Source organism: Rutidosis leptorrhynchoides, chromosome 6 (genome assembly GCF_046630445.1).
Source record: "Rutidosis leptorrhynchoides isolate AG116_Rl617_1_P2 chromosome 6, CSIRO_AGI_Rlap_v1, whole genome shotgun sequence".
Lineage (NCBI taxonomy): Eukaryota > Viridiplantae > Streptophyta > Magnoliopsida > Asterales > Asteraceae > Rutidosis > Rutidosis leptorrhynchoides.
The window spans coordinates 355,289,724-355,314,894 of record NC_092338.1 but is presented as its reverse complement, the minus strand read 5'-3'; the positions used below and the strand labels follow the sequence as shown (position 1 = coordinate 355,314,894).

Sequence of the window (25,171 nt, the reverse complement as noted above, 5' to 3'; positions counted from 1 at the left end):
TTTCAAGACATGGGCTAAAGGTCCATTAATAATGTAGGGTGGGCTTGTAAGCCCAAAGTCAAGTGTCCATTAACTTAAAACAAGCCCAAGTTCTAAAAATAACAAGTAAACCCAATTAAAGCCCAAGTAACTAACTAACAACCTTAGTTAATTAAAATGATTAATAAAACTAATCATGAATGTAAATAATACTTGAAAATATTATTCGTGCAAGTTCCGGGTGTCACAAAGACGTTTCGGGCAATTAAAGTCAAGTTCGGGCAATCATGGCAACATGTAAATGTAATAACGTACATCCGTTTTATCACACGTATTAATAATAATAATTATTAATAAATAAACGTTGGAAATTCCAGGGTCGTTACAAAATCGGAGTTAAGAGTCAAAAGATGCGACCATTTAAAGTTCTGGTGCAACTTCCACCATGCACCACACTCGTGTTTGGTGTATGTTTAGATGTAAATAGGCTATTTCGGGGATTATCTTGGTAACATACATCATACACAGGCTATCACGCACCATGTACATAGTGTGTGGAGAGAGAGAGATTTTTGCAATTAAAATTTTGTAAAGGCATATTTTAAGGGGAATTGGCTCAAATACACTTTTTTAAAAGTTTTATTTCAAAATACACTTTTTGTAAAAAAAATTGTCTTTTTACACCATTGGGTAGACCAAAGTGTTGGTCGACCACCATATACCTTGGTCGACCACCTCATTTTTCAAGGTGGTCGACCAAGCTTCATTGAGGTCTCGGTCGACTACTGTGTATTCATGGTCGACTACCTCTCATATTTTCATGGTCGACTACCCCCACAAAAAATAACGCGGGCGACTCAAATGGTGGTCGACTACCCTAAGTCCATGTTGAAAAAGAGGCGAGGATACATCAGAATGTGTTTCTTACATGAGTTAGGCCCAACCAAGTTTCTTACACCATACATGTGGAGATATATAGTTGGTGAATATTTACATTTACAAATATTTTTTATTTTCAAAAGTAGAACTGTGATATACGGATGGTCTTGGCTGATTTGGGTAGTCGACCACCATTTGGGTCGCCCGCGTTATTTTTTGTGGGGGTAGTCGACCATGAAAATATGAAAGGTAGTCGACCATGAATACACAGTAGTCGACCGAGACCTCAATGAAGCTTGGTCGACCACCTTGAAAAATGAGGTGGTCGACCAAGGTATATGGTGGTCGACCAACACTTTGATCTACACAATGGTGTAAAAAGACAATTTTTTTATAAAAAGTGTATTTTGAAATAAAACTTAAAAAAAAAAAAGTGTATTTGAGCCAATTTCCCTATTTTTAAACACACTGCGAATATGTATCACATAGGTCGGCCCATTTTGATTATCATCAGGCCATGACGCACCTATATAAAAGTAAAATTTACCAAAAGAGAATAGGCTTAGTTATCATGTGGCCCAAAGTAAATAAGTCACATAGATCGGCCCAATTTGATTTTTCCCATATAAAATTATAATCGCTACCCCAATTATAACAAGCACTAGGGTTTTCTGCTAGACGACCGCCGCTTCTTCTTCTTCAAAGTCTCTCCGGAAATTTGCGCCGTTAGCTGTTAACACAAAAATCCTGCAAATATGGGGTATGATTTATCTTCTACAGTTTTTTCTACTGATATTGTTCTTCTGAATCTGTTTTTATATCTTATGTTTCTGGTATTATTATATTTGTTAATGTTAATTTTGGAATTCATGTGACCATATATAGCTAGGTAGTACATAGTAAATGAATTATATGCACGAACGAAGCTATTAGTCCTCAGCAGTTTAACAAAAATGAGTAAAACTAAGACTGACTTATTTTTGCTAAATTATATGTGTATTTAATTTTTTTTTTTTTCCGGCAAAAAAAGATTTATTATAAAACAACATTACAATACATGAGCTGGATATACCCAAGCCGAAAAACAGAAAATACAATCACCAACAAACCACAAACACAAGCCCAACCATAACATCAACAACCCTACAATCTAATCCATATAAAATTTCAAATTCTCCCATCTCAGCTTCCAAATCTTCGCCACTTTAATGACATCATTCGATGGTTTGACTTTAAAAGTCAACAACTTCAGTCTGATGAAATTCACAATCTCTTTGCACAATTCATCCTCAGATCTCTTCTTTTGCTTAAAGAGTCTGCAATTCCTTTCCTTCCATATCCAATAAACACATGCAGCAAGCACTAATCTATTGATAATGTTCCAAATCTTATTAGAATATGGATACTGGGCAAGCCTGCTTACGATTTCATTGAGACAATTTGGCAGGCCTTTAAATAACAAATTGGCCTTCAAATTCCTCCAGATCTTAATACTATACTCACACAAAAAGAATAGATGACTGACAGAATCTTTAGTCTTCTCACATAAAGCACAAACAAAGCTTTGATTATTCATCCATTTAATTCTTGTTTGAATTGAGGTGTTAAGATAGGGTCCAAGTAATCTAGATAAATAGGTTGTTTTTTGGGCTTATTTTTAAAACAATGTTGACTTCTTCTAACATAACAGGCTCAAATCATAGTGTTCAAGAATAGTTGAAGTTTTTAAACGATTAATATAAGACTACATCTTTAACTGTTTTGCTTATAACTCTATAAGCAGTAAGATTTTAAATTTAGTTTTTCAAATACCCTCAAAATGGTTTAAAAAATGACAAATGATACTTCACATTTTGTTGATAATTAAAGAGGTGTAAAATTGTTTAGTTGTAATGGAGATCTGAGAACATGTCATCAGAAACTGTAATAAAAATCTAGTGATTGGGTCATGTTTACTAGTATAGACTGTTAATTTTGCTCATTTCGAACTCGAAAAGCTGATTTATCTTATATGCTAGATTTGTTTTCTACTTATATGTAACATCTTAGGCGTTGGTCAATGTACACATATTGTTACGGAATAAAATATGGATAAATGATTATTAATGGTTTTTTGTTGAAGATATCAGCTTTATTTTCTTGAGTTAATGTTTAGTTAAATGATAATTCTGCAGTAAGACACATGGAATGGGAGCCGGCCGCAAGCTGAAGTCTCATCGCAGGAGACAAAGATGGGCTGACAAATCATACAAGAAGTCTCACTTGGGTAACGAATGGAAGAAACCCTTTGCCGGATCTTCTCACGCTAAGGGAATCGTTCTCGAGAAAATGTAATGTCTTTTCTATTATTAATTTTAAGTTATGATTAATAAATTTAAGTTGTTAAAAACACTTTTGTTTTTATGGCTTTACAGTGGTATTGAGGCTAAGCAGCCTAACTCTGCTATTCGAAAGTGTGCTAGAGTTCAACTCATTAAGAACGGGAAGAAGATTGCAGCTTTTGTTCCCAATGATGGTTGTTTGAACTACATTGAAGAAAATGTTAGTATTTGATTTGTGTATTTCAAATTGCATTTGTCATTGTTTTGGAAACATGGTTAAAAGTTGAAATTGTGTTTTGAACAGGATGAAGTTTTGATTGCTGGATTTGGACGAAAGGGTCATGCAGTGGGAGATATTCCCGGAGTTAGATTCAAGGTGGTGAAGGTGTCTGGTGTTTCTCTGTTGGCCCTCTTCAAGGAAAAGAAGGAGAAGCCTCGATCTTAATTGATTGGAGGTTTACTTGACTTTATGTTTTGATTTTGATAATTTCTACCAAGAGTTCAAATGTTGGTTCTGTTTTAGATCCCTGTTTGCAGTCTGTAGACACTTGGTTCTCGTTTTGTACTGTAGTTTTGATAAACTCAATTTATTCATATAACTTCTTATGCCTGCTATAGTGTTGCTATCTTCTCTTTAGGTCTTTGTTAAATATGCCAATAGTACTATCATCTAGAAGCTATGTTTTGTTTATTTCTATGATTTGGTAGGTCGCATTCAAACAAAATTAATGTTTAAGAAGACTTGAAATTGAAAGCAATTGAGCTGCTATTTTGTTGAAGAAAATTAACTCAAAAAATTTGTTATCCGAGTGTCTAAATGTTTTAGCAAAGTAAATTTGCTACTGATTTTATAAGATTGTTATTTTCACATGTACTCCCTAAAATATAGTGCTAACAAGGTCAATTTTTTGCTAGGTAATGTACTAGTTCATGACAAAAAGCTATTCGAGCTCATGCCTTAGTTCTTTTATTATTATTATTATTTTTTTTAAAAACGTATATTAAAATACCATGGAATGTTTCATCAAAACGATAAAAGACAACCTACAAGTGAACATAGGAGGCAAATGACACATGACGCGAAGAACGCCTCTACAAACTAACGGACAATAAAGGAAACAAGCTAAACAAAAGACGTCCGTTATTAAAATTGGTGATGTGTTTTAATTAAGATCTCTTTGAGGAATTTGACCGAGGGTTGTTGGAGTTCGTTAATCAGTTGATTTTGATCACCGAGGTCGAGATCGATGGTCATGATATGGTCTCTGAATCGGGTGCAGTGTTCCTGTTTAAGATAGCCCAACTAAATTGTCTTATAGCAATCATTATTATGGGACCATAAAAGAAGCATTAGTCAAGGATGGTTCCGGTGTTAGATCGGTGGGAAGTTTAAAAGATGTTTCGGTTTTAGCCTCGGACTCATCGGATGATCACGCTAAGGGTATTTGGAAGTGTGCAATGCAAAGTTGTGAATGATGTTGCCAATATGGTAACTGTTACACATAAGGGTGATGGTCTGAATGGTTAAGACTTTGAAGCTATTTCTAGCTCGAACCCGTGTGTTGTTAGTCACAAGGCATCGTCCTCGACGGGTTTAGAACTTAGAAGCTTAGGTTTATGGTGTTAGTGGGTGTGCTATTAAGAAGAAAGTAGTCAGGTTTAAGAATAAGGTAATGGTTGAAGAGTTTGAGCCTCGAGTTGGTGATGTGGAGGGTGCTTCAGTTTCAAATGGTTCCGGTTTCTTTAATGGACTTGTAAAACGTGGCTTGTTGCCCCTTTCGACGGCAACTTTGATTAGTAACGCTTCATCCAATGTTTTATCTTATAAGTTCGATAATCGGTCGGGCAAGGAGGTTCGTCGCGACATGGTTAACGAGTAGTGATCAGACCGCCGGATAAGGACGTTTTTGGTCCCTAGTTGGCTTCGCTGATCGTCCTTTATGCTTCTTTACTTCGAGTATACTCACCATGGTTTGTTTTTTTAGGCTTAATTGTTTCCTGCAGTGGCGGATCCAAAAATATTTTTCAACAGGGGCAAAATTTTGATAAAAAAAAAAAGTTGGCATTAGTAAATTATATCAAGAAACTGATTGCAAAAAGGTTTGATCATGCACCATATAATTCGTTAGAAAGAAGCTCTAACCAGCTAAGCTAATATCAATCTTGTTTTATACTTGTACATTTTAAATATATATTGTTTCAAAAAACATGTGTATCGGCAGGGATATGTTAGCCTTGTGTTGACTTTGTCAACCCATCCAGCGGTCCCCGGTAGCCCACTGGAGCCTGGAGAAACACCATCACCCATTTCTCCACAGCATGCCAGGCCCGATAAACGAACCTGCATTGTCATTGTTTCAATCTTCGCATGCGTGGGACCAAGGGATCATTTGGGCCCGGTAAGAATGGTTTTTGATCCAATTATTTGGAAAATCCTCACTTAGTGGGAATCGAAACCTCACCTCCCCTAAGGGAGAGTTAAGGGAGAGTGAGTCATTCACCATTTTAAATATATATAGCATACCTATAGACAGTATTCAAAAAAAAAAGGAAAAAACTGCATCTGGCCTTCAACATGTACATTTGATAAGGGAGTTCTCAAACCAACTAAGCTAAAATCACTATTGCGATATGTTTCTTATACTTATTATATAACTACATTAGTCAGTACCATTTTTAATTAAAAGTTTCGTAAAAAAAATTCGCGAATAATTTTTTGTCGTCGGGGGCGGATGACCCCGGTTGCCCCAAGGTGGATCCGCCCCTGGTTTCCTGCTTGGATGCTTTTGTTAGGAGTGCGTTTATTATTGTTCAGTTGTTTTGATCCTGTCTATTTTATTTAGTTTTGTTTGCTTGTTTTGGTCCGGTTTGGTTCGTTCAATTATGTTTTCTAATTTTGAACCTAGCTATTAGTTCAGTTCTACTCTTGTTCGGCTTTTATGATCTTCGATGATTTAGTCTTTTGTTATAAATTTTTAGTTATTTTCTCAAAATAAAATAAAATAAAAGAAAGTTATTGAAATTGAAAATGCATAATTATTTCAAGGGAAAAGCTAACATGTGCCCTAAGGGCACATGTTAAGAACCATTAATGATGCCAAAGTTTCCATAAATAATATAAAATTACCTTTACCATTACCAATATAACTAATAGACAAAATTTGTCTTATTTGTTATGAATAATACTATTTCGTTTTTCACTTTTCACAAACCCAACCCCCTAATTTCCATTAAAATACAAATCGAACCCCTCACTTTATACCTATACTCTAAATTATTATTTATCCCTTCACTAACACCAAAAATACTGAATAGTAACACCCACCACGCTTTACCGACTTGTACAGTGCGCTCAAACAGTATGACCCACATAAGCCACTACTGTGCTACATTTTTTTTTTTATGTTTTTTTGTCTCTAACAATAAAAGAAACAACTTTCTTAAATGAACAACCCTTCAATGCTACTAAAAGATGTCGAAAAACATTCTTTTTTACAAAATAGATCAACTAACGTTAACGCTAAAAGAAGCAACTTTCTCAAAAGGAACAACCCTTCAATGTTAGATGTCGGAAAAAATTCTTTTTTACAAAATAGATCAACATTTTTTTTTTAACTCGCAAGCTCCCGGCGCGAAGCGAGAGCTCCGCAACTAGTTGTAACTAGTTGTGGAGCCCTCGCTTCGCGCCGGGGGCTCCGTTTTGAATGCGAGTTAAAAAAAAGTCTTGATCTATTTTGTAAAAAAGAATTTTTTTCGACATCTAACATTGAAGGATTGTTCCTTTTGTGAAAGTTGCTTTTTTTAGCGTTCGGGTTTTATTTTAAAAAAAAAAAGTTAGTAAAGTGGGGGTTCGATTTGTATTTTAATAAAAGTTAGGGGGTTAAGTTTGTGAAATTTGGAAAAAATTTACCTATAAAGTGGGAGTTCGATTTGTATTTTAATAAAAGTTAGGGGGTTAAGTTTGTGAAAATTGAATATTAGTAAAAAAAAAGTTAGTAATGTGGGGGTTCCATTTGTATTTTAATAAAAGTTATGGAGCTAAGTTTGTGAAATTTGAAAAATATACGTATAAAGTGAGGGTTCCATTTGTATTTCAATTAAAGGTAGGGGGTTAAGTTTGTGAAAAGTAGAAAAAGGAATAGTATTATTCATTTCAACTTTACTTTTTAGATATAGGTATATAATTAATACATACTCCGTATGTGAATTAGGAAATTTGTGAGTTTGATAAATTAATTTTGTGATATATTTGGAAAATTTGAGTGTAATAAATGAGGCTTCTGCCCTGCATTAGTCAATCCCTTATTTCAATCACTAATTTTTAGAACTCACTCCGCCTAAACGCGCGCTTTATTATCCCTGTTAAACAAAAAGTTCTAAAGACACCAAAATAGAACACCCATACGCCATAAGTTCACTTTCCGTATATCAATCGAATCCATAGAGACACGTGGATGCGGTGATGATGACGACGATGAAAGCCAGGAATCAAACATCGATTAACGGACACCAAATCACACAAATTTTGCCTAAATATATACCTCAATTCGATTACTCACACGGCGATGGCAAGAAACAACTCAAACTCACTGCTCAGCTTGATGAACACTTTTTCTCAACTTCTCTTGGATCATATTTCATTTCTCAGGTTACCGTCACTACATATTATATATGTTTATACGAATGAGAATTTGTGCATTTTAATTTATTGAGATTTATTTTTAGAAAAATCCAGCATGCGTAAGTCAATTTTAACAATTGTTTATGCTGTTACTTAATGTTAAACCTAGCTTAGATTTGATTTATATTTGCGATTAATAATTTTAATTGTTGTATTAATTTTGCAAATGGAGATCACATTACTGTTTTGGAACTATTAGGGTTTTAAACTGATTAAAGCTCTTATTAATTTCATTTATTTTGTTAAAATTTGCAAATGTAGATCACATTATTGTTTTGAAACTATTAGGGTTTAGTAAAGTTAAAAAGTTGTTCGCGATAGTATTTTGTTGTTTATCGTGAATATCGGTTGTAGTGGTAGAATGTTACGTTGATGTTGTATATCATCAACAGAGCTCTAGTTAACCTGCATATGTTTTTGAAGTTAAGTGATGTCAAATGCACTTTCTTTATCCTTTGTTTTCCGAGTGTTGTATATATTTGGAATTTGGAACATAGTTCATGATGTCTTACAAATAGGTTAAAAGAGATGGTTTCTTGTTCATTTTGCCTCTTGATTTCGAGCATTTTCGAAAAGGATGCGAGATCGAGGATTTTTATGACATGTTAGAAAATAAACCTAAAGAAGCTCTTTTATGCATGAGCGCTGCAGTACACAAGGTGAAATATCTCTTAGTTTATTCAATTTATATGTCATTTAGTGCATTAAACTTGATATCAAGTTGAACTTGAAATAGGTTCTCTACTTAAAATCATATGATGATGAAGAATGGGACGAAAGAGCCAAGGTAAACATCCGCTTGCACAATCACCCTAAATCTTCGATTGCTTTGAAGAACCTGAAGGCAGCTTACATTGGTAAATTTAGTCCTTTCGTTTATCCATTTCACTACAAAGTGCATTTATGTTGTGCCAGCTAAGTATACTTTTCCTTAAATTTTTTACAGAAAGGCTTGTTACTGTACGTGGAACTGTAATAAAAGTTAGCACGGTTAAGCCCTTGGTTGTACAAATGAGTTTTGTATGTATCAAGTGTGGAACGAATATTAAACGTGTTTTTCCTGATGGGAAGTTTTCACCTCCTTCTAGCTGTGTGATACATGGATGCAAAAGTAGATCTTTTAATCCAATTAAAACCAGTGCACGGCCAATTGACTTCCAGAAAATACGGTATAAAATTTAAAGGATACTTAATTTATAATGTATCTATTATCTTTGTATATGTAATTTGTTTATACTTTACAGAATTCAAGAGTTATTGAAATCTGAACATCATGAAGAAGGAAGGGTGCCAAGAATTGTGGAATGTGAATTGGTTGAAGATCTTGTAGACTTGTGCATCCCTGGAGATGTTGTTACTGTTACCGGTCTTATAAGGGTGATTAACAATTACATGGATATAGGAGGAGGTAATTTAGTAATTTACTATTCATCCAACACAATCTTTTTCGTTCAATCGCTGTTTAGTTGGTTCATTATAGTTACGTGGACTCATTGTAGTCATATTTTCTCGCTTGTTCATCACAGTTTTTAATTTCCATCAATGTTCTAGACAGAAATTATATTCCTCTTAGAAGTAGAACGAGATCTAGGTCACCCCAAAGAAGGATTATGATAGTTTTTTCATTCTTACTCATATTATCACTTATATTAATTATCTTTTGAGTAACTGTAGTTTCAGTCTTTTGTTCCTTCACATTAGGAGCACCTCTCTAAAGTTACCATTACTTCAGAATATGGTAATGTGAGTATCATGTATGATGAAAAAACTATCATGAAAAAACTATCATGTCCATTTTTAAATTCATACAAAGTTTATAATACGTCATCATGTCAGTTATGTACCTGATGTTTGGATTTTTATCATGTCACTCTTGTTCATCTTTCTTATCTAGCTTCCTTGTGAAACAGGAAAGTCAAAGGGCAAGAATCAAGGATTATATTACTTGTATTTAGAAGGAATCTCAGTTATAAACTCAAAGTCGCAGGCTGAGTCTGAGACCTCTCAAAACACAGAAACAGTTGGTAAAGCAATGGACTTGTCTAATGTTTATTCTTCTTTCAGTCAACGGGATTCAGAATTTGTTTTGAAATATCTACAAGAGCATGGTTCTGATGTCTTCCGTCAAATAGTGCAATCAGTTTGCCCCTCCATCTATGGACATGAACTTGTTAAAGGTATTTTATCCACTTCTTATTGCTTATGCGCTTTGGCTTTCTGCACAATTTATGATAATAAGTAAATAGTCTTCTATTAGAACTACATAAGTAACTCAACAAGGTTTGTTCATCTAACAAACTCCTCGTAGACGGAGATTATAGTAAGGTATACATACATGTATATGGTTTATTAACAATATTAATATCTATATTGAAATCATATACGTGTAGACTTTTAAATGCACCATTGTTAGTAGTATGTTATGTGTTATACAGCTGATTATCATACGATCAAATACGTTCGATGTCCTTGATTTGTAAATTGTTAACTACCAATGTAAAATAATGCCGAGCCTTGATATGATAATAGAAAGTATCGGCTATACAAATGATGATTTTTATAATGTACATACAAACTATATTCTAGGAGAACTAACATCCAAGCCTAAAATCTTATTAGTCAATGTTTGAATTATTTGATGGTTTAGAAATTTATGATGGAAGGTGAATGGAACATTGATTACTCTTTTTTTTTTTCTTAACCAGCTGGAATTACATTAGCATTGTTTGGAGGTGTAAGAAAGAATTCACTGGATCAGAATAAGGTTCCTGTCAGAGGAGACATTCATGTGATAATTGTTGGTATGCAGTTTTATTTATCTATTTTTACAAGCAATAAACTTTGAAGGAAAAACACCTCTTTTTAGAGCTTCCTATTTACAATACTTTAACAACCTGAAGTCAGAAGTTTATTATCCAAGCTCCATATTTTGCATAGTTTACTAACCATGCCAATGTCATATATGTTTCATATTAGGTGATCCTGGATTAGGGAAAAGTCAACTGCTGCAAGCAGCGGCTTCAGTTTCACCACGAGGTATCTATGTTTGTGGGAACGCCACTACAAATGCTGGCCTCACTGTGGCTGTGGTCAAGGATTCAATGACCGGTGACTATGCTTTTGAGGCCGGTACGTACATATTATCTTTATTTATTTATTTATTGTATAGTATTTACCCACCAAAATCTTGAAGCTTTAAGCAAAGTCTTATTTTGAAATGTGGACATGAGTTATGTTGTGGTTACATAACTAATACATACTCAGTATGTCTACAAAGATGCTAACCAGATATTATTGGGCATATTCAGCTACCTAAATTATTTGATATCCAACAGGTGCTATGGTCCTAGCAGACAGGGGGGTGTGCTGTATCGATGAATTTGATAAATTGTCTGCGGAACACCAGGTCACTTTTCACATTATTTCAATGCAAACTTCGCATAACCAAAAACCCAAAACAAGGTTATTTAGGAAAATAAAATGTAGCGTTTGTTGATAACTTGATATATATAATCACCAGTCACTACTGGAAGCTATGGAGCAACAATGTGTTTCAGTTGCCAAGGCAGGACTTGTAGCAAGTTTATCAGCTCAAACAACTGTTTTAGCAGCCGCAAACCCGGTTGGTGGCCATTACAAGTACGTTTTACTTCTAATATTTTTAATTCTTAGCTTTAAACCTCTTGATTTTTCACTAATTGAGATTTTTAAAATGATTGTTAATTTTGGTTGCAGCCGGGCAAAAACTGTAAATGAGAACTTAAAAATAAATTCTGCTCTACTATCACGATTTGATTTGGTGTTCATATTGCTTGACAAGCCTGATGAGTTACACGACAAACAAATTTCGCAACACATTATGTCAGTAAGTAAACTTGGAGCTTTGTTCTGACTTATAATGCAATACTGAACACAATTAAATAGCATGTATGCTCGCAGACTTCAAGGTGTTATCTTTCTTTTCATTGCAGCTGCATGTTGGCAATGCAGATAATTCACAAACACTGAAAAAACTTGCAGGTGTTTTCGTCTTTCAATATATCTGGTTTCCCAGTAGGTTATTTAGACGTAAAAACTGATTCATAATTTGTAGTGCAGCATCTCAAATCAGAGATCAGAATGTAAAGAGTGATTCACTAGTCTCAAGGTTGCGATTAGATCCCGTGAAGGCCCGTGATTTTGTGCCATTGCCCGGTCCTCTTCTTCGTAAATATATTGCTTATGCTAGAACTTATGTCTTTCCCAGGTAAATAATAGATTTATTTATTTTTACTTTTTGCTAAATTATGTTTGAATGTTTGAAATATGATAATTCATCTGTTTTGTGATGTTAGGATGTCAGAACCAGCAGCCAAAATCTTGCAGGAGTTTTATCTAAAGCTTAGAGACCGTAGTACATCCGCTGATGGCACACCAATAACAGCAAGGCAATTAGAAAGTTTAGTAAGGTTGGCGCAAGCTCGAGCTAGAGTTCATTTGAGAGAAGAAATAACCATTGAAGATGCTAAAGTAAGTTTATCTAGTACAATGCAGCTTGTTTTTCTTTGTTTACAGCTTTTATACGAAGCAGGAACATATTTGTCCAACATTGATACAAGAATAATGTTACATAGGCCTACTTACATAGACCTAAAACCACTACTGTAAAAAAACCCCGATTACTGTCGATTAAACCTTTTTAAGAACAGACCGATCCGATTTTCCAGTATCCGTTTGATTAATCGGTCAACGTCAGTGGTCAAAATCGGATTTGTTGGTCAAAGTCAGTCAAAGTTAAAACTGATCAACCTATTAATATAAATATAATTAGAGTTTTTGAACACAAACGAACGATAATGTTCATATTTATGGTTTTCTTCTATATTGACACATAGTTTAGAAATTTATAATTTAAATGTATAAATAGTCCAATCCTATTAATCCCCAGATTGTTGATTACTCCCTCCAACGACCCGACCGATTACTTCCTGAGTAGTGAATTTTGCAACCTTGCCTAAAAGTAGACCTAATTTTCTTGTTGGTTGATTTTTTTTGTCTTATTCTCATACAATCAATTTTCATATCTACTAAACACATTATTTGGTCTAGATTTAGCCCATAGTGACAATACAGGTTTTAATGTGTTATGGCATCTATGAAATGCATACTTAATTTTACATTTTAGCAAGTCCTTTCTAGAGAATATGTAACATCAATGCTTTCTATTCTCTTTGTCAACAAGAAAGAGAGTGCAGTTTTTTCAATTGTAATGTAAGAGGATACAGTTTTTTTTTTAAGTTGGAACCACAAATATCTTGCTCATATTCATACTTTTGAAGGTTGAATGTACGTGTGCAGCTTGCAACCACAATAACCGATTTACAAATAATTATATGCACTGTGACTTTTTTATGCTTGGAGTATTTATATTTGCTAGATACAAGATCTTCATGACTATTTTGGTACAAATATTTTTATGCTACAGGATGTAGTTGAAATAATGAAGGAATCTTTGTATGACAAGTATGTTGATGAGCACGGATTTGTGGATTTTGGTCGAAGTGGCGGGATGAGTAATGAAAAAGAAGCCAAACGCTTTTTAGATGCACTGAACAAGAAATCAGAGCGCGAACAGAAAGACTGCTTTTCTATAGGAGTAAGCAAAGCAGCCTTACTTTGCAGTAATTAATAAGCTTTTAAATGGTGATTTTCTTTATTAACATTGAGAAATGACATTTTTATTATTATCTCAGGAGATGTGCAGTATAGCTGATCAAATTGGGTTGAGAGTTCCAAATGTTGACCGTCTTGTGGAAAATTTAAACAACATTGGCTCATTACTAAAAAAAGGGCCAAAATATCAGGTGGTATCGTCGTCTTATTCCTGTACTCAGTCGTCAAGGTCCAGGTGCTGACTTTTTTTGGTCAACATTAGTTTGGGATCTGTTTATTTTAGGTTAGATTAGAAACTACCCATGCACTTTTTTCGGAAGTTCTTTTCCTTACCATTTGTAGCAGGTTTGTTTTTATATTTAATCTCTTTTTTTTTCTCTTCTAACAACAATAATATAAATAACGGATCTAAAGATCAACATGGTACAAAACCGAATCATTAGAAATTAGAAATATAGCTTACAACAACCTCGAAAAGCGGGACATACAAGCCAAGCAAACAAACGAACAGACCACCAACTAGGAATACAGCAAGTAAAACTAGCTAAATCCCAAAATCTGGAAGTACCTAAACCATCTCTGACAAAACAAGAAAATCTTGGGAGAACGCTGACGCTTGTTGTGGCGTCGAAGGTCAGAAAACATAAGAACTTCAACGAGCATGAAACGTACGAGCTGCCTCAAGATTGATCCCAACTTGCAAAAACCCTGTCCCACACACGGATCTGAAACCACATCTATAAAGGGGATCGTCATTTGGTTCAAACATAAAGGTGTAACGGAAAAGAAGGGACCTGAATAAAACACATGACCCACACACGGTCATTTCGTGACAAAGCTAATCTAGCCACCTCATCCCGCCCTCATCAGCAGCAGGCACGGTAGTGGGCTACCCAGCTGGCCAACGAAGGCAGATCCAAGGCACGGTAGTGGGTTGTGTATATCACTATCAACAAGAAAAGTGCACCAATTAAACGTTACAACCATACAACCCAAATCAAAACAGTCATAAAGCGACATATAATCATCTATATTTGATATGCTTAACTGCTTAAGTATGTTGTATACTCAAAAGTTCTTTTTGTCCAACTCGAACAAAAGCATTTAATAAGTCGGTGGTCAATGGTCACAAGTTGGGTCAAATTCAGGAAAAATAAGTCAATATCGGTCTACATTTGACTTTCTATTGGGACTTTATCTATTGTTAAATGTTAACATAAAATGCCCATAATACCTAAACTTTTTAAGCTTTCAGTTTTCATGATATACAAACTTAAAAATCAAATCAAATCAAATTTATATAAATAGGATATAAGGGACTACATTATACGTAGTATTTTATACTGTTCTGTTACATATTCTTACAACTTTTATATTCACTTTTCAGAACCTTCGACGTTGCAGGTTATATGTAGTATATAAACTAAGGAAAGCTTTATAAAACGTACCAACTAATTCATTTTTTATAAAAAGGAGTGTGAACAGCTATTTTGTCCCACTGAATTCTAAATTCAAATCGTTGTTTATGACATGTATATCTAAAGTTTGTTGCAAGTTGTTTTTGAAGTAGGTGTGAAGTTTCACGTTTGATCAGTTATAATTAGGGATGACAATGGATGTTTCATCCATGGACATCCACCCGATCCGATCCATTTATAATGGATATGGATGATGTAAATGGACGATTAGCGGATATGGATATGGATATGGATGATCTAAATATTTCGTGGATCGGATATGGATGACAACTTATCATCCACGGATATATTCATTATCACCCGAAAGACATTTATACATAGATATATACGTATTAAAATATATGCATATACATCTAAATATCGATATGCATATACATATAACCTAAAAATTCTTAAATTATTAACGAAAATAATAAGTGTGATAGTCACAATTATTAAATTTTTACTAACATTATTCAAAGTTACATATTTAGATTAGTTTAAACGTATATTCAATTATATTATAACGTATTTTGCTTAATTAAATTCACAATCGGCAACAAATTACAATCAAAACATGCGTAACAAATCAAAAACATAAAGATTAAATATTTACATTTGTTATAATCTATATTAAATTGATAAATTCATCATTAGATGAACATTTCATTTGATATCCAACGGATATCCGTTAACCCGCTTAATCCATCGGATATGAATATGGACGGATGAACTGAAATTAAATGGATATGGATGAGAAAAAATTAAATGAATATGGATGTGGATATGGCATCATCCGATCCATATCCGATCCATTGTCATCCTTAGTTATAATGAGACATAGAAAATAATGAAGTATAATATTCATTCCGTCCCACCACAAGTGACGCACATAGTTTTTTATATAATCTCACTAACTTCATTCTTCGTTAATAAGAGACTTTTTCTTTCCAAAATAACCTCTTCTGATTAGTTGATATACAAAATGGACACAAAAGCTTTTGATATAGGATTTCATACTGAAATGTCCCGTTCATATTGATTATAAATGTTCCATATTAATTGATTTCGTTGCGAGGTTTTGACCTCTATATGAGACGTTTTTCAAAGACTGCATTCGTTTTTAAAAACAAACCATAACCTTTATTTATCGACAAGGTTAAAAGGACACCACCTAGATTATCCAGAAATGATAATCTAAAAATATCACACTTACACACTACCAATACATATTGGTTTACAATATTAATATGTTACAACAAAGTAAATCTCGAATGCAGTTTTAAACAATATTACACAAGCATGCTGACACCAAATCTTGTCCATATTTTAGCATGCAACAGCGGAAGCTCTTAATAATCGCCTGAGAATAAACATGCTTTAAAACGTCAACAAAAATGTTGGTGAGTTATAGGTTTAACCTGTATATTTATCAAATTGTAATAATAGACCACAAGATTTCATTTCTCATAAATACACATCTCATATCAGGCATTTCGCAAACTGCATAGAGATAAAAATCATTCATATGGTGAACACCTGGTAACCGACCTTAACATAATGCATATAGAATATCCCCTATCATTCAGGGACTCCCTTCGAACATGATAAATTCGAAGTACTAAAGCATCCGGTACTTTGGATGGGGTTTGTTGAGCCCAATAGATCTATCTTTAAGATTCGCGTCAATTAGGGTGTCTGTTCCCTAATTCTTAGATTACCAGACTAAAAAGGGGCATATTCGGTTTAATAATTCAACCATACAATGTAGTTTCACGTACTTGTGTCTATTTTGTAAAACATTTATAAAACTGCATGTATTCTCATCCCAAAAATATTAGATTTAAAAAGTGGGACTATAACTCACTTTCACAGATTTTTACTTCGTCGGGAAGTAAGACTTGGCCACTGGTCGATTCACGAACCTATAACAAATATGTACATATATATCAAGGTATGTTCAAAGTATATTTACAACATTTTTAATACGTTTTAATGTTTTAAGTTTATTAAGTCAGCTGTCCTCGTTAGTAACCTACAACTAGTTGTCCACAGTTAGATGTATAGAAATAAATCGATATATATTATCTTGAATCAATCCACGACCCAGTGTATACACGTCTCAGGCTAGATCACAACTCAAAGTATATATATTTTTGGAATCAACCTCAACCCTGTATAGCTAACTCAAACATTACTGCATATAGAGTGTCTATGGTTTTTCCAAATAATATATATACATGGGTCGATATGATATGTAAAAACATTTGCATACGTGTCTATGGTATCCCAAGATTACATAATATATTAGAATACATGTATAATACAATATGAGTTAGCTAGGATATGATTAATATAGATTTGTTACCAATTTTCACGTAGCTACAACAAGCAAAATTATCCAATCTTGTTTTACCCATAACTTCTTCGTTTTAAATCCGTTTTGAGTGATTCAAGTTGCTATGATTTCAAATTGAACTTAAGTTTATGAATCTAAACAGAAAAAGTATAAGTTTATAGTCGAAAATACAGGTTACAAGTCATTTTTGTAAAAGTAGTCATTTCAGTCGAAAGAACGACGTCTAGATGACCATTTTGGAAAACATACTTCCACTTTGAGTTTAACCATGATTTTTGGATACAGTTTCATGTTCATAAGAAAATTATTTTCTCAGAAGAGCAACTTTTAAATCAAAGATTATCATAATTTTTAATTAACTAACCCAAAACAGCCCGCGGTGTTACTACGACGGCGTATATCCGATTTTACGGTATTTTTCGTGTTTTCAGGTTTTAAATCATTAAGTTAGAATATCATATAGATATAGAACATGTGTTTAGTTGATTTTAAAAGTCAAGTTAGAAGGATTAACTTTTGTTTGCGAACAAGTTTAGAATTAACTAAACTATGTTCTAGTGATTACAAGTTTAAACCTTCGAATAAGGTAGTTTTTTTATATATATGAATCGAATGATGTTACGAACATAATTACTACCTCAGGTTTTGTGGATAAACCTACTAGAAATGAGAAAAATAGATCTAGCTTCAAAGGATCCTTGGATGGCTTGAAAGTTCTTGAAGTAGAATCATGACACGAAAACAAGTTCAAGTAAGATTTCCACTCGAAATAAGATTGTTAAAGTTATAGAAATTGAATCAAAGTTTGAATATGAGTATTACCTTGTATTAGAAAGATATCTTACTGTAAATAAGAAAGATTTCTTGAGGTTAGATGATCACTCAAAGTGGATTTGCAAGATTGGAAGTAAGCTAGCAAACTTGGAAGTGTTGTTGGTGTGTTCTTGAGTAGTTGTTTTATAACTTGGTTTATGTATGGATTTATGAACTAGATTGAGCTAGATTTTGATGAAGATGATGAAGAACACTCAGAACAATGGAAGAACACTTGAGAGAGAGTAGTTTGATGCATGTAAGTTGCAAAATGAAAGTGTGTATGTGTGTAAGTTTGTTATTTTGTGAGATATTTCATGCTAGATGTTAAATGATGGTTCCCACATGGTTAGGTGACTCACATGGGCTGCTAAGAGCTGATCATTGGAGTGTATATACCAATAGTAAATACATTTAGAAGCTGTGTATTGTACGAGTATAAATACGAGTGCATACGAGTAGAATTGTTGATGAAAATGAAGGAGGATGTAATTGTAAGAATTTTTGATAAGTAGAAGTACTTTGATAAGTGTCTTGAAGTCTTTCAAAAGTGTATGAATACATATTAAAACACTACATGTATATACATTTTAACTGAGTCGTTAAGTCATCGTTAGTCGTTACATGTAAGTGTTGTTTTGAAACCTTTAGGTTAACGATCTTGTTAAATGTTGTTAACCCATTGTTTATTATATCTAAAGAGATGTTAAATTATTACATTATCATGATATTATGATATATTAATATATCATAGTATGATATATATATAGTTAAATGTTGTTACAACGATAATCGTTACATATATGTCTCGTTTCGAAATCATTAAGTTAGTAGTCTTGTTTTTACATATGTAGTTCATTGTTAATATACTTAATGATATGTTTACTTATCATTTATCATGTTTATATATAGTGTATGAATATCTTAAAATGATTCATATGTAATTAGTAAGACGTTGTTATAATGATAATCGTTATATATATCGTTTTCGAGTTTCTTAATTCAATAGTCTCATTTTTATGTATATAACTCATTGTTAAAATACTTAATGAGATACATACTTATCATAATATCATGTTAACTATATATATATATCCATATATATGTCATCAAATAGTTTTTACAAGTTTTAACGTTCGTGAATCGCCGTTCAACTTGGGTGGTCAATTGTCTATATGAAACCTATTTCAATTAATCAAGTCTTAACAAGTTTGATTGCTTAACATGTTGGAAACACTTAATCATGTAAATATCAATTTCATTTAATATATATAAACATGGAAAAGTTCAGGTCACTACAGTACCTACCCGTTAAATAAATTTCGTCCCGAAATTTTAAGCAGTTGGAGGTGTTGACGTATTTTCTGGAAATAAGTGCGGGTATTTCTTCTTCATTTGATCTTCTCATTCCCAGGTGAACTCATGTCCTCTACGAGCATTCCATCGAACCTCAACAATTGGTATCTTGTTTTGCTTAAGTCTTTTAATCTCACGATCCATTATTTCGACGGGTTCTTCGATGAATTGAAGTTTTTCATTGATTTGGATTTCGTCTAGCGGAATAGTGAGATCTTCTTTAGCAAAAAATTTCTTCAAATTCGAGACATGGAAAGTGTTATGTACAGCTGCGAGTTGTTGAGGTAACTCAAGTCGGTAAGCTACTGGTCTGACACGATCAATAATCTTGAATGGTCCAATATACCTTGGATTTAATTTCCCTCGTTTACCAAATCGAACAACGCCTTTCCAAGGTGTAACTTTAAGCATGACCATCTCTCCAATTTCAAATTCTATATCTTTTCTTTTAATGTCAGCGTAGCTCTTTTGTCGACTTTGGGCGGTTTTCAACCGTTGTTGAATTTGGATGATCTTCTCGGCAGTTTCTTGTATTATCTTCGGGCCCGTAATCTGTCTATCCCTCACTTCACTCCAGCAAATTGGAGACCTGCACTTTCTACCATAAAGTGCTTCAAACGGCACCATCTCAATGCTTGAATGGTAGCTGTTGTTGTAGGAAAATTCTGCTAACGGTAGGTGTCGATCCCAACTGTTTCTGAAATCAATAACACATGCTCGTAGCATGTCTTCAAGCGTTTGTATTGTCCTTTCGCTCTGCCCACCAGTTTGTGGATGATAGGCAGTACTCATGTCTAGACGAGTTCCTAATGCTTGCTGTAATGTCTGCCAGAATCTTGAAATAAATCTGCCATCCCTATCAGAGATAATAGAGATTGGTATTCCATGTCTGGAGACGACTTCCTTCAAATACAGTCGTGCTAACTTCTCCATCTTGTCATCTTCTCTTATTGGTAGGAAGTGTGCTGATTTGGTGATACGATCAACTATTACCTAAATAGTATCAAAACCACTTGCAGTCCTTGGCAATTTAGTGATGAAATCCATGGTAATATTTTTTCATTTCCATTCCGGGATTTCGGGTTGTTGAAGTAGACCTGATGGTTTCTGATGCCCAGCTTTGACCTTAGAACACGTCAAACATTCTCCTACGTATTTAGCAACATCGGCTTTCATACCCGACCACCAAAAATATTTTTTGAGATCTTTGTACATCTTCCCCGTTCCAGGATGTATTGAGTATTTGGTTTTATTAGCTTCTCTAAGTACCATTTCTCTCATATCTCCAAATTTTGGTACCCAAATTCTTTCAGCCCTATACCGGGTTCCGTCTTCCCGAATATTAAGATGCTTCTCCGATCCTTTGGGTATTTCATCCTTTAAATTTCCCTCTTTTAAAACTCCTTGTTGCGCCTATTTTATTTGAGTAGTAAGGTTAGTGTGAATCATTATATTCATAGCTTTTACTCGAATGGGTTCTCTGTCCTTTCTGCTCAAGGCGTCGGCTACCACATTTGCCTTCCCCGGGTGATAACGAATCTCAAAGTCGTAATCATTCAACAATTCAATCCACCTGCGCTGCCTCGCGTTCAGTTATTTCTGATTAAATATGTGTTAAAGACTTTTGTGGTCGGTATATATAATACTTTTGACCCCATATAAGTAGTGCCTCCAAGTCTTTAATGCAAAAATAACCGCGCCTAATTCCAAATCATGCGTTTTATAATTCTGCTCGTGAATCTTCAATTGTCTAGACGCATAAGCAATTACCTTCGTTCGTTGCATTAATACACAACCGAGACCTTGCCTTGAGGCGTTACAATATATTATAAAATCATCATTCCCTTCAGGTAATGACAATATATGTGCCGTAGTTAACTTTTTCTTCAACAATTGAAACGCTTTTTATTGTTCATCCTTCCATTTAAATTTCTTCCCTTTATGCGTTAATGCAGTCAAGGGTTTTGCTATTTTGGAAAAATCTTGGATGAATCTTCTGTAGTAACCATCTAATCCTAAAAACTGGCGTATGTATTTCGGAGTTTTCGAGGTTTCCTATTTTTCAACGGTTTTAATCTTTGCCGGATCCACCTGAATACCTTCTTTGTTCACTATGTGACCGAGAAATTGAAATTCTTCCAACCAAAATGCACACTTTGAAAACTTAGCGTACAGTTTTTCTTTCCTTAACAACTCTAGCACTTTTCTCAAATGTTCTTCGTGCTCTTGGTCATTCTTTGAGTAAATAAGTATGTCATCGATGAAAACAATGACAAACTTGTCAAGGTATGGTCCACACACTCGGTTCATGAGGTCCATGAACACAGCTGGTGCATTAGTCAACCCAAACGGCATAACCATAAACTCGTAATGACCGTAACGCGTCCTAAAAGCAGTCTTTGGAATATCATCCTCCTTCACCCGCATTTGATGATACCCAGAATGTAAATCAATCTTCGAATAAACTGACGAGCCTTGTAGTTGATCAAATAAGTCGTCGATTCTCGGTAGTGGGTAGCGGTTCTTGATGGTAAGTTTGTTCAACTCTCGGTAGTCAATACACAACCTAAATGTACCATCCTTCTTCTTGACAAACAAAACAGGAGCTCCCCACGGTGATGTGCTTGGTTGAATGAAACCACGCTCTAAAAGTTCCTGTAACTGACTTTGTAATTCTTTCATTTCGCTGGGTACGAGTCTGTATGGAGCACGAGCTATTGATGCAGCTCCTGGTACAAGGTCTATTTGAAATTCAACGGATCGATGTGGGAGTAATTCCGGTAATTCTTTCGGAAATACATCGGGAAATTCTTTTGCGACGGGAATATCACTGATGTTTTTTTCTTCAGGTTTAACTTCCTCGATATGTGCTAGAATGACGTAACAACCTTTTCTTATTAGTTTTTGCACCTTCATACTACTAATAAGATTTAACTTCGCGTTGCTCTTTTCTCCGTACACCATTAAGTGTTTTCCTTTTTACCGTACAATGCGAATTGCATTTTTGTAACATACGATCTCTGCTCTCTCCTTTTTCAACCAGTCCATGCCAATTATCACATCAAAACTTCCTAACTCTACTGGTATCAAATCAATCTTAAATGTTTCGCTAACCAGTTTAATTTCTCGATTTCGACATATATTATCTGCTGTAATTAATTTACCGTTTGCTAATTCGAGTAAAAATTTATTATCCAAAGGCGTCAGTGGACAACTTAATTTAGCACAAAAATCTCTACTCATATAGCTTCTATCCGCACCCGAATCAAATAAAACATAAGCAGATGTTTTGTCAATAAGAAACGTACCCGTAACAAGCTCCGGGTCTTCTTGCGCTTCTGTCGCATTAATATTGAAAACTCTTCTGTGGCCTTGCCCATTAGTATTCCCTTGGTTTGGGCAATTTCTAATAATGTGACCCGGTTTTACACATTTATAACAAACTACGTCGGCATTATTTGTTCCGACATTATTTGTTTCTTTATTTTTGTTGTTCTTTGGTCCGTAAACCTCACATTTTGCCGCACCATGACCACTTCTCTTACACTTGGTGCAAAATGTCGTGCATAACATATTCGGATGGTACTCTGCATACCTGATGAAAGGACCCGTCCTAATCCATCCAGACGAAATCCATATCGATTATAAACGATTCACAACAGTTGATTACATCGCGAGGTACTTGACCTCTATATGATACATTTTACAAACATTGTATTCGTTTTTGAAAAGACAAACTTTCATTACATCAAAAGTTGACGGCATGCATACCATTTCATAATATATCTAACTATAATTGACTTAATAATAATCTTGATAAACTCAACTACTCGAATGCAACGTCTTTTGAAATATGTCATGAATGACTCCAAGTAATATCTCTAAGATGAGCAGATGCACAGTGAAAGATTTCTTTCATACCTGAGAATGAACATGCTTTAAAGTGTCAACCAAAAGATTGGTGAGTTCATTAGTTTAACATAAATAATCATTTCATAATTTTAATAGACCACAAGATTTCATATTTCCATTTCTCATAAGCATACGTCCCATACATAGAGACAAAAATATCATTCATATGGATTGAACACCTGGTAACCGACATTCACAATATGCATATAAGAATATCCCCATCATTCCGGGATTCTCCTTCGGACATGATATAAATTTCGAAGTACTAAAGCATTCGGTACTTTGGATGAGGCTTGTTGGGCCCGATAGATCTATCTTTAGAGTTCGCGTCAATTAGGGTGTCTGTTCCCTAATTCTTAGATTACCAGACTATATAGAAAGGAGCATATTCGATTTCGATCATTCAACCATATAATGTAGTTTCAATTACTTGTGTCTATTTCGTAAAACAGTTATAAAAACAGCGCATGTATTCTCAGTCCCAAAAATATATATTGCAAAAGCATTTAAAAAGGGATTAATGAAACTCACCTAATGTATTTTGTAGTAAAAATACATATAACGACATTAAACAACCGAACAATGCAGGGTTGCCCTCGGATTCACGAACCTATATCATTTGTATATATATTAATATATATAATCGAAATCGAATAAGTTTATATATGTATATTATTAATATACATCTATTTTTAATAATCTATTAACTATATTTATTTGTATATTTTTAATATTTAAAAATTATATATATTTTTATGTATCCATATATCAGATTTAAAATGTAGGTTAACTCATTTATTTTAAATTTCAAGTTCTGATGTTTAGAGGTATTCTCATGTATTAATATATATATTTATTTTCAATATTCGAAATAGGTACTTAATATTATTATTTATTTTTTTATTATTATTATTTTTTACTAATAATGATAATAATAATTATAATAATAACATAGATAATAATCATAATAATAATAATAATAATAATAATAATAATAATAATAATAATAATAATACTTATAACGATGATAAGAATGATATTAATAATAATGGTAAATACTACCTTAAGAGAGAAAAGCTCCAAAAATATAAAAAACTGCCATTGCCCGGGCTTGAACCCTCGACCCCTCGCTTAACACACAACAGTCTTAACCATCAGTCCATGTCTGCTTTTCTGGGATAATATGCATCTAATATCTATATGACTCGATAGTTATCACGTACAAGAACACAGCAGCAACCCAGGTTTTACGGCCCACTTAGTAACACCAACAATAACGAGGCCCAATCTTAGAGTCCTTTAATACAATAAAGCCCAAACTGAATTAACTCAATTAAAGATGTCGAGCTTTTATCCAAGAACCCTTACGAAATAAAAAAAAATGGCTGCCGACAAAATAGAAAGAAAAAAAAAAAGAACGCGTGGGTTATCTGTTGTACTTGTCGGCCACAACCATAAAGGTTTCGAGGAGAATAGCAGCCTGGTTAGTGTTGATTGTCCATAAAAGAGAAAAACCGAAGGTATGGGTTTGCATTAGGAAATTTAACAGCAAAGTTGCTGTAACGAAATGAAGAAAAATAAGCAACGTTGATTAGCTTTCAGGGTGAATGTTTTGGGTTTGATTTAAGGTGAAACATAAATAATACATCAGTAAAAGATGCTTGAAGGGTGTTGATGGTTGTGTTTGTGTTCGTGAATTAAATAGAAAGAAGAAAAGAGCAGTGTTCGATAACATCATTAATTAACAAGTGGTACTGATTCA

At 33.9% G+C, this 25,171-nt stretch overlaps 2 protein-coding genes across 2 annotated transcripts; both read left to right on the top strand.

The window, feature by feature from the left end:
* The first annotated feature begins 1,519 nt into the window (after positions 1-1,519).
* On the top strand, positions 1,520-3,753 carry LOC139855437 (small ribosomal subunit protein uS12). Its single transcript, XM_071844657.1, has 4 exons — positions 1,520-1,618; positions 3,033-3,188; positions 3,273-3,399; positions 3,484-3,753. Exons 1-4 carry the CDS (start codon positions 1,614-1,616, stop codon positions 3,622-3,624), a joined length of 429 nt encoding a protein of 142 aa, XP_071700758.1. The 5' UTR covers positions 1,520-1,613; the 3' UTR covers positions 3,625-3,753.
* A 3,891-nt stretch (positions 3,754-7,644) lies between these two features.
* LOC139855477 (probable DNA helicase MCM8) lies at positions 7,645-13,754 on the top strand. The gene is made up of 16 exons (XM_071844704.1): positions 7,645-7,827; positions 8,379-8,519; positions 8,597-8,717; positions 8,807-9,029; positions 9,105-9,268; positions 9,771-10,037; positions 10,566-10,661; positions 10,837-10,989; positions 11,196-11,266; positions 11,381-11,499; positions 11,596-11,725; positions 11,832-11,917; positions 11,990-12,106; positions 12,195-12,369; positions 13,325-13,495; positions 13,593-13,754. Exons 1-16 carry the CDS (start codon positions 7,645-7,647, stop codon positions 13,752-13,754), a joined length of 2,379 nt encoding a protein of 792 aa, XP_071700805.1.
* Positions 13,755-25,171: the final 11,417 nt, after the last annotated feature.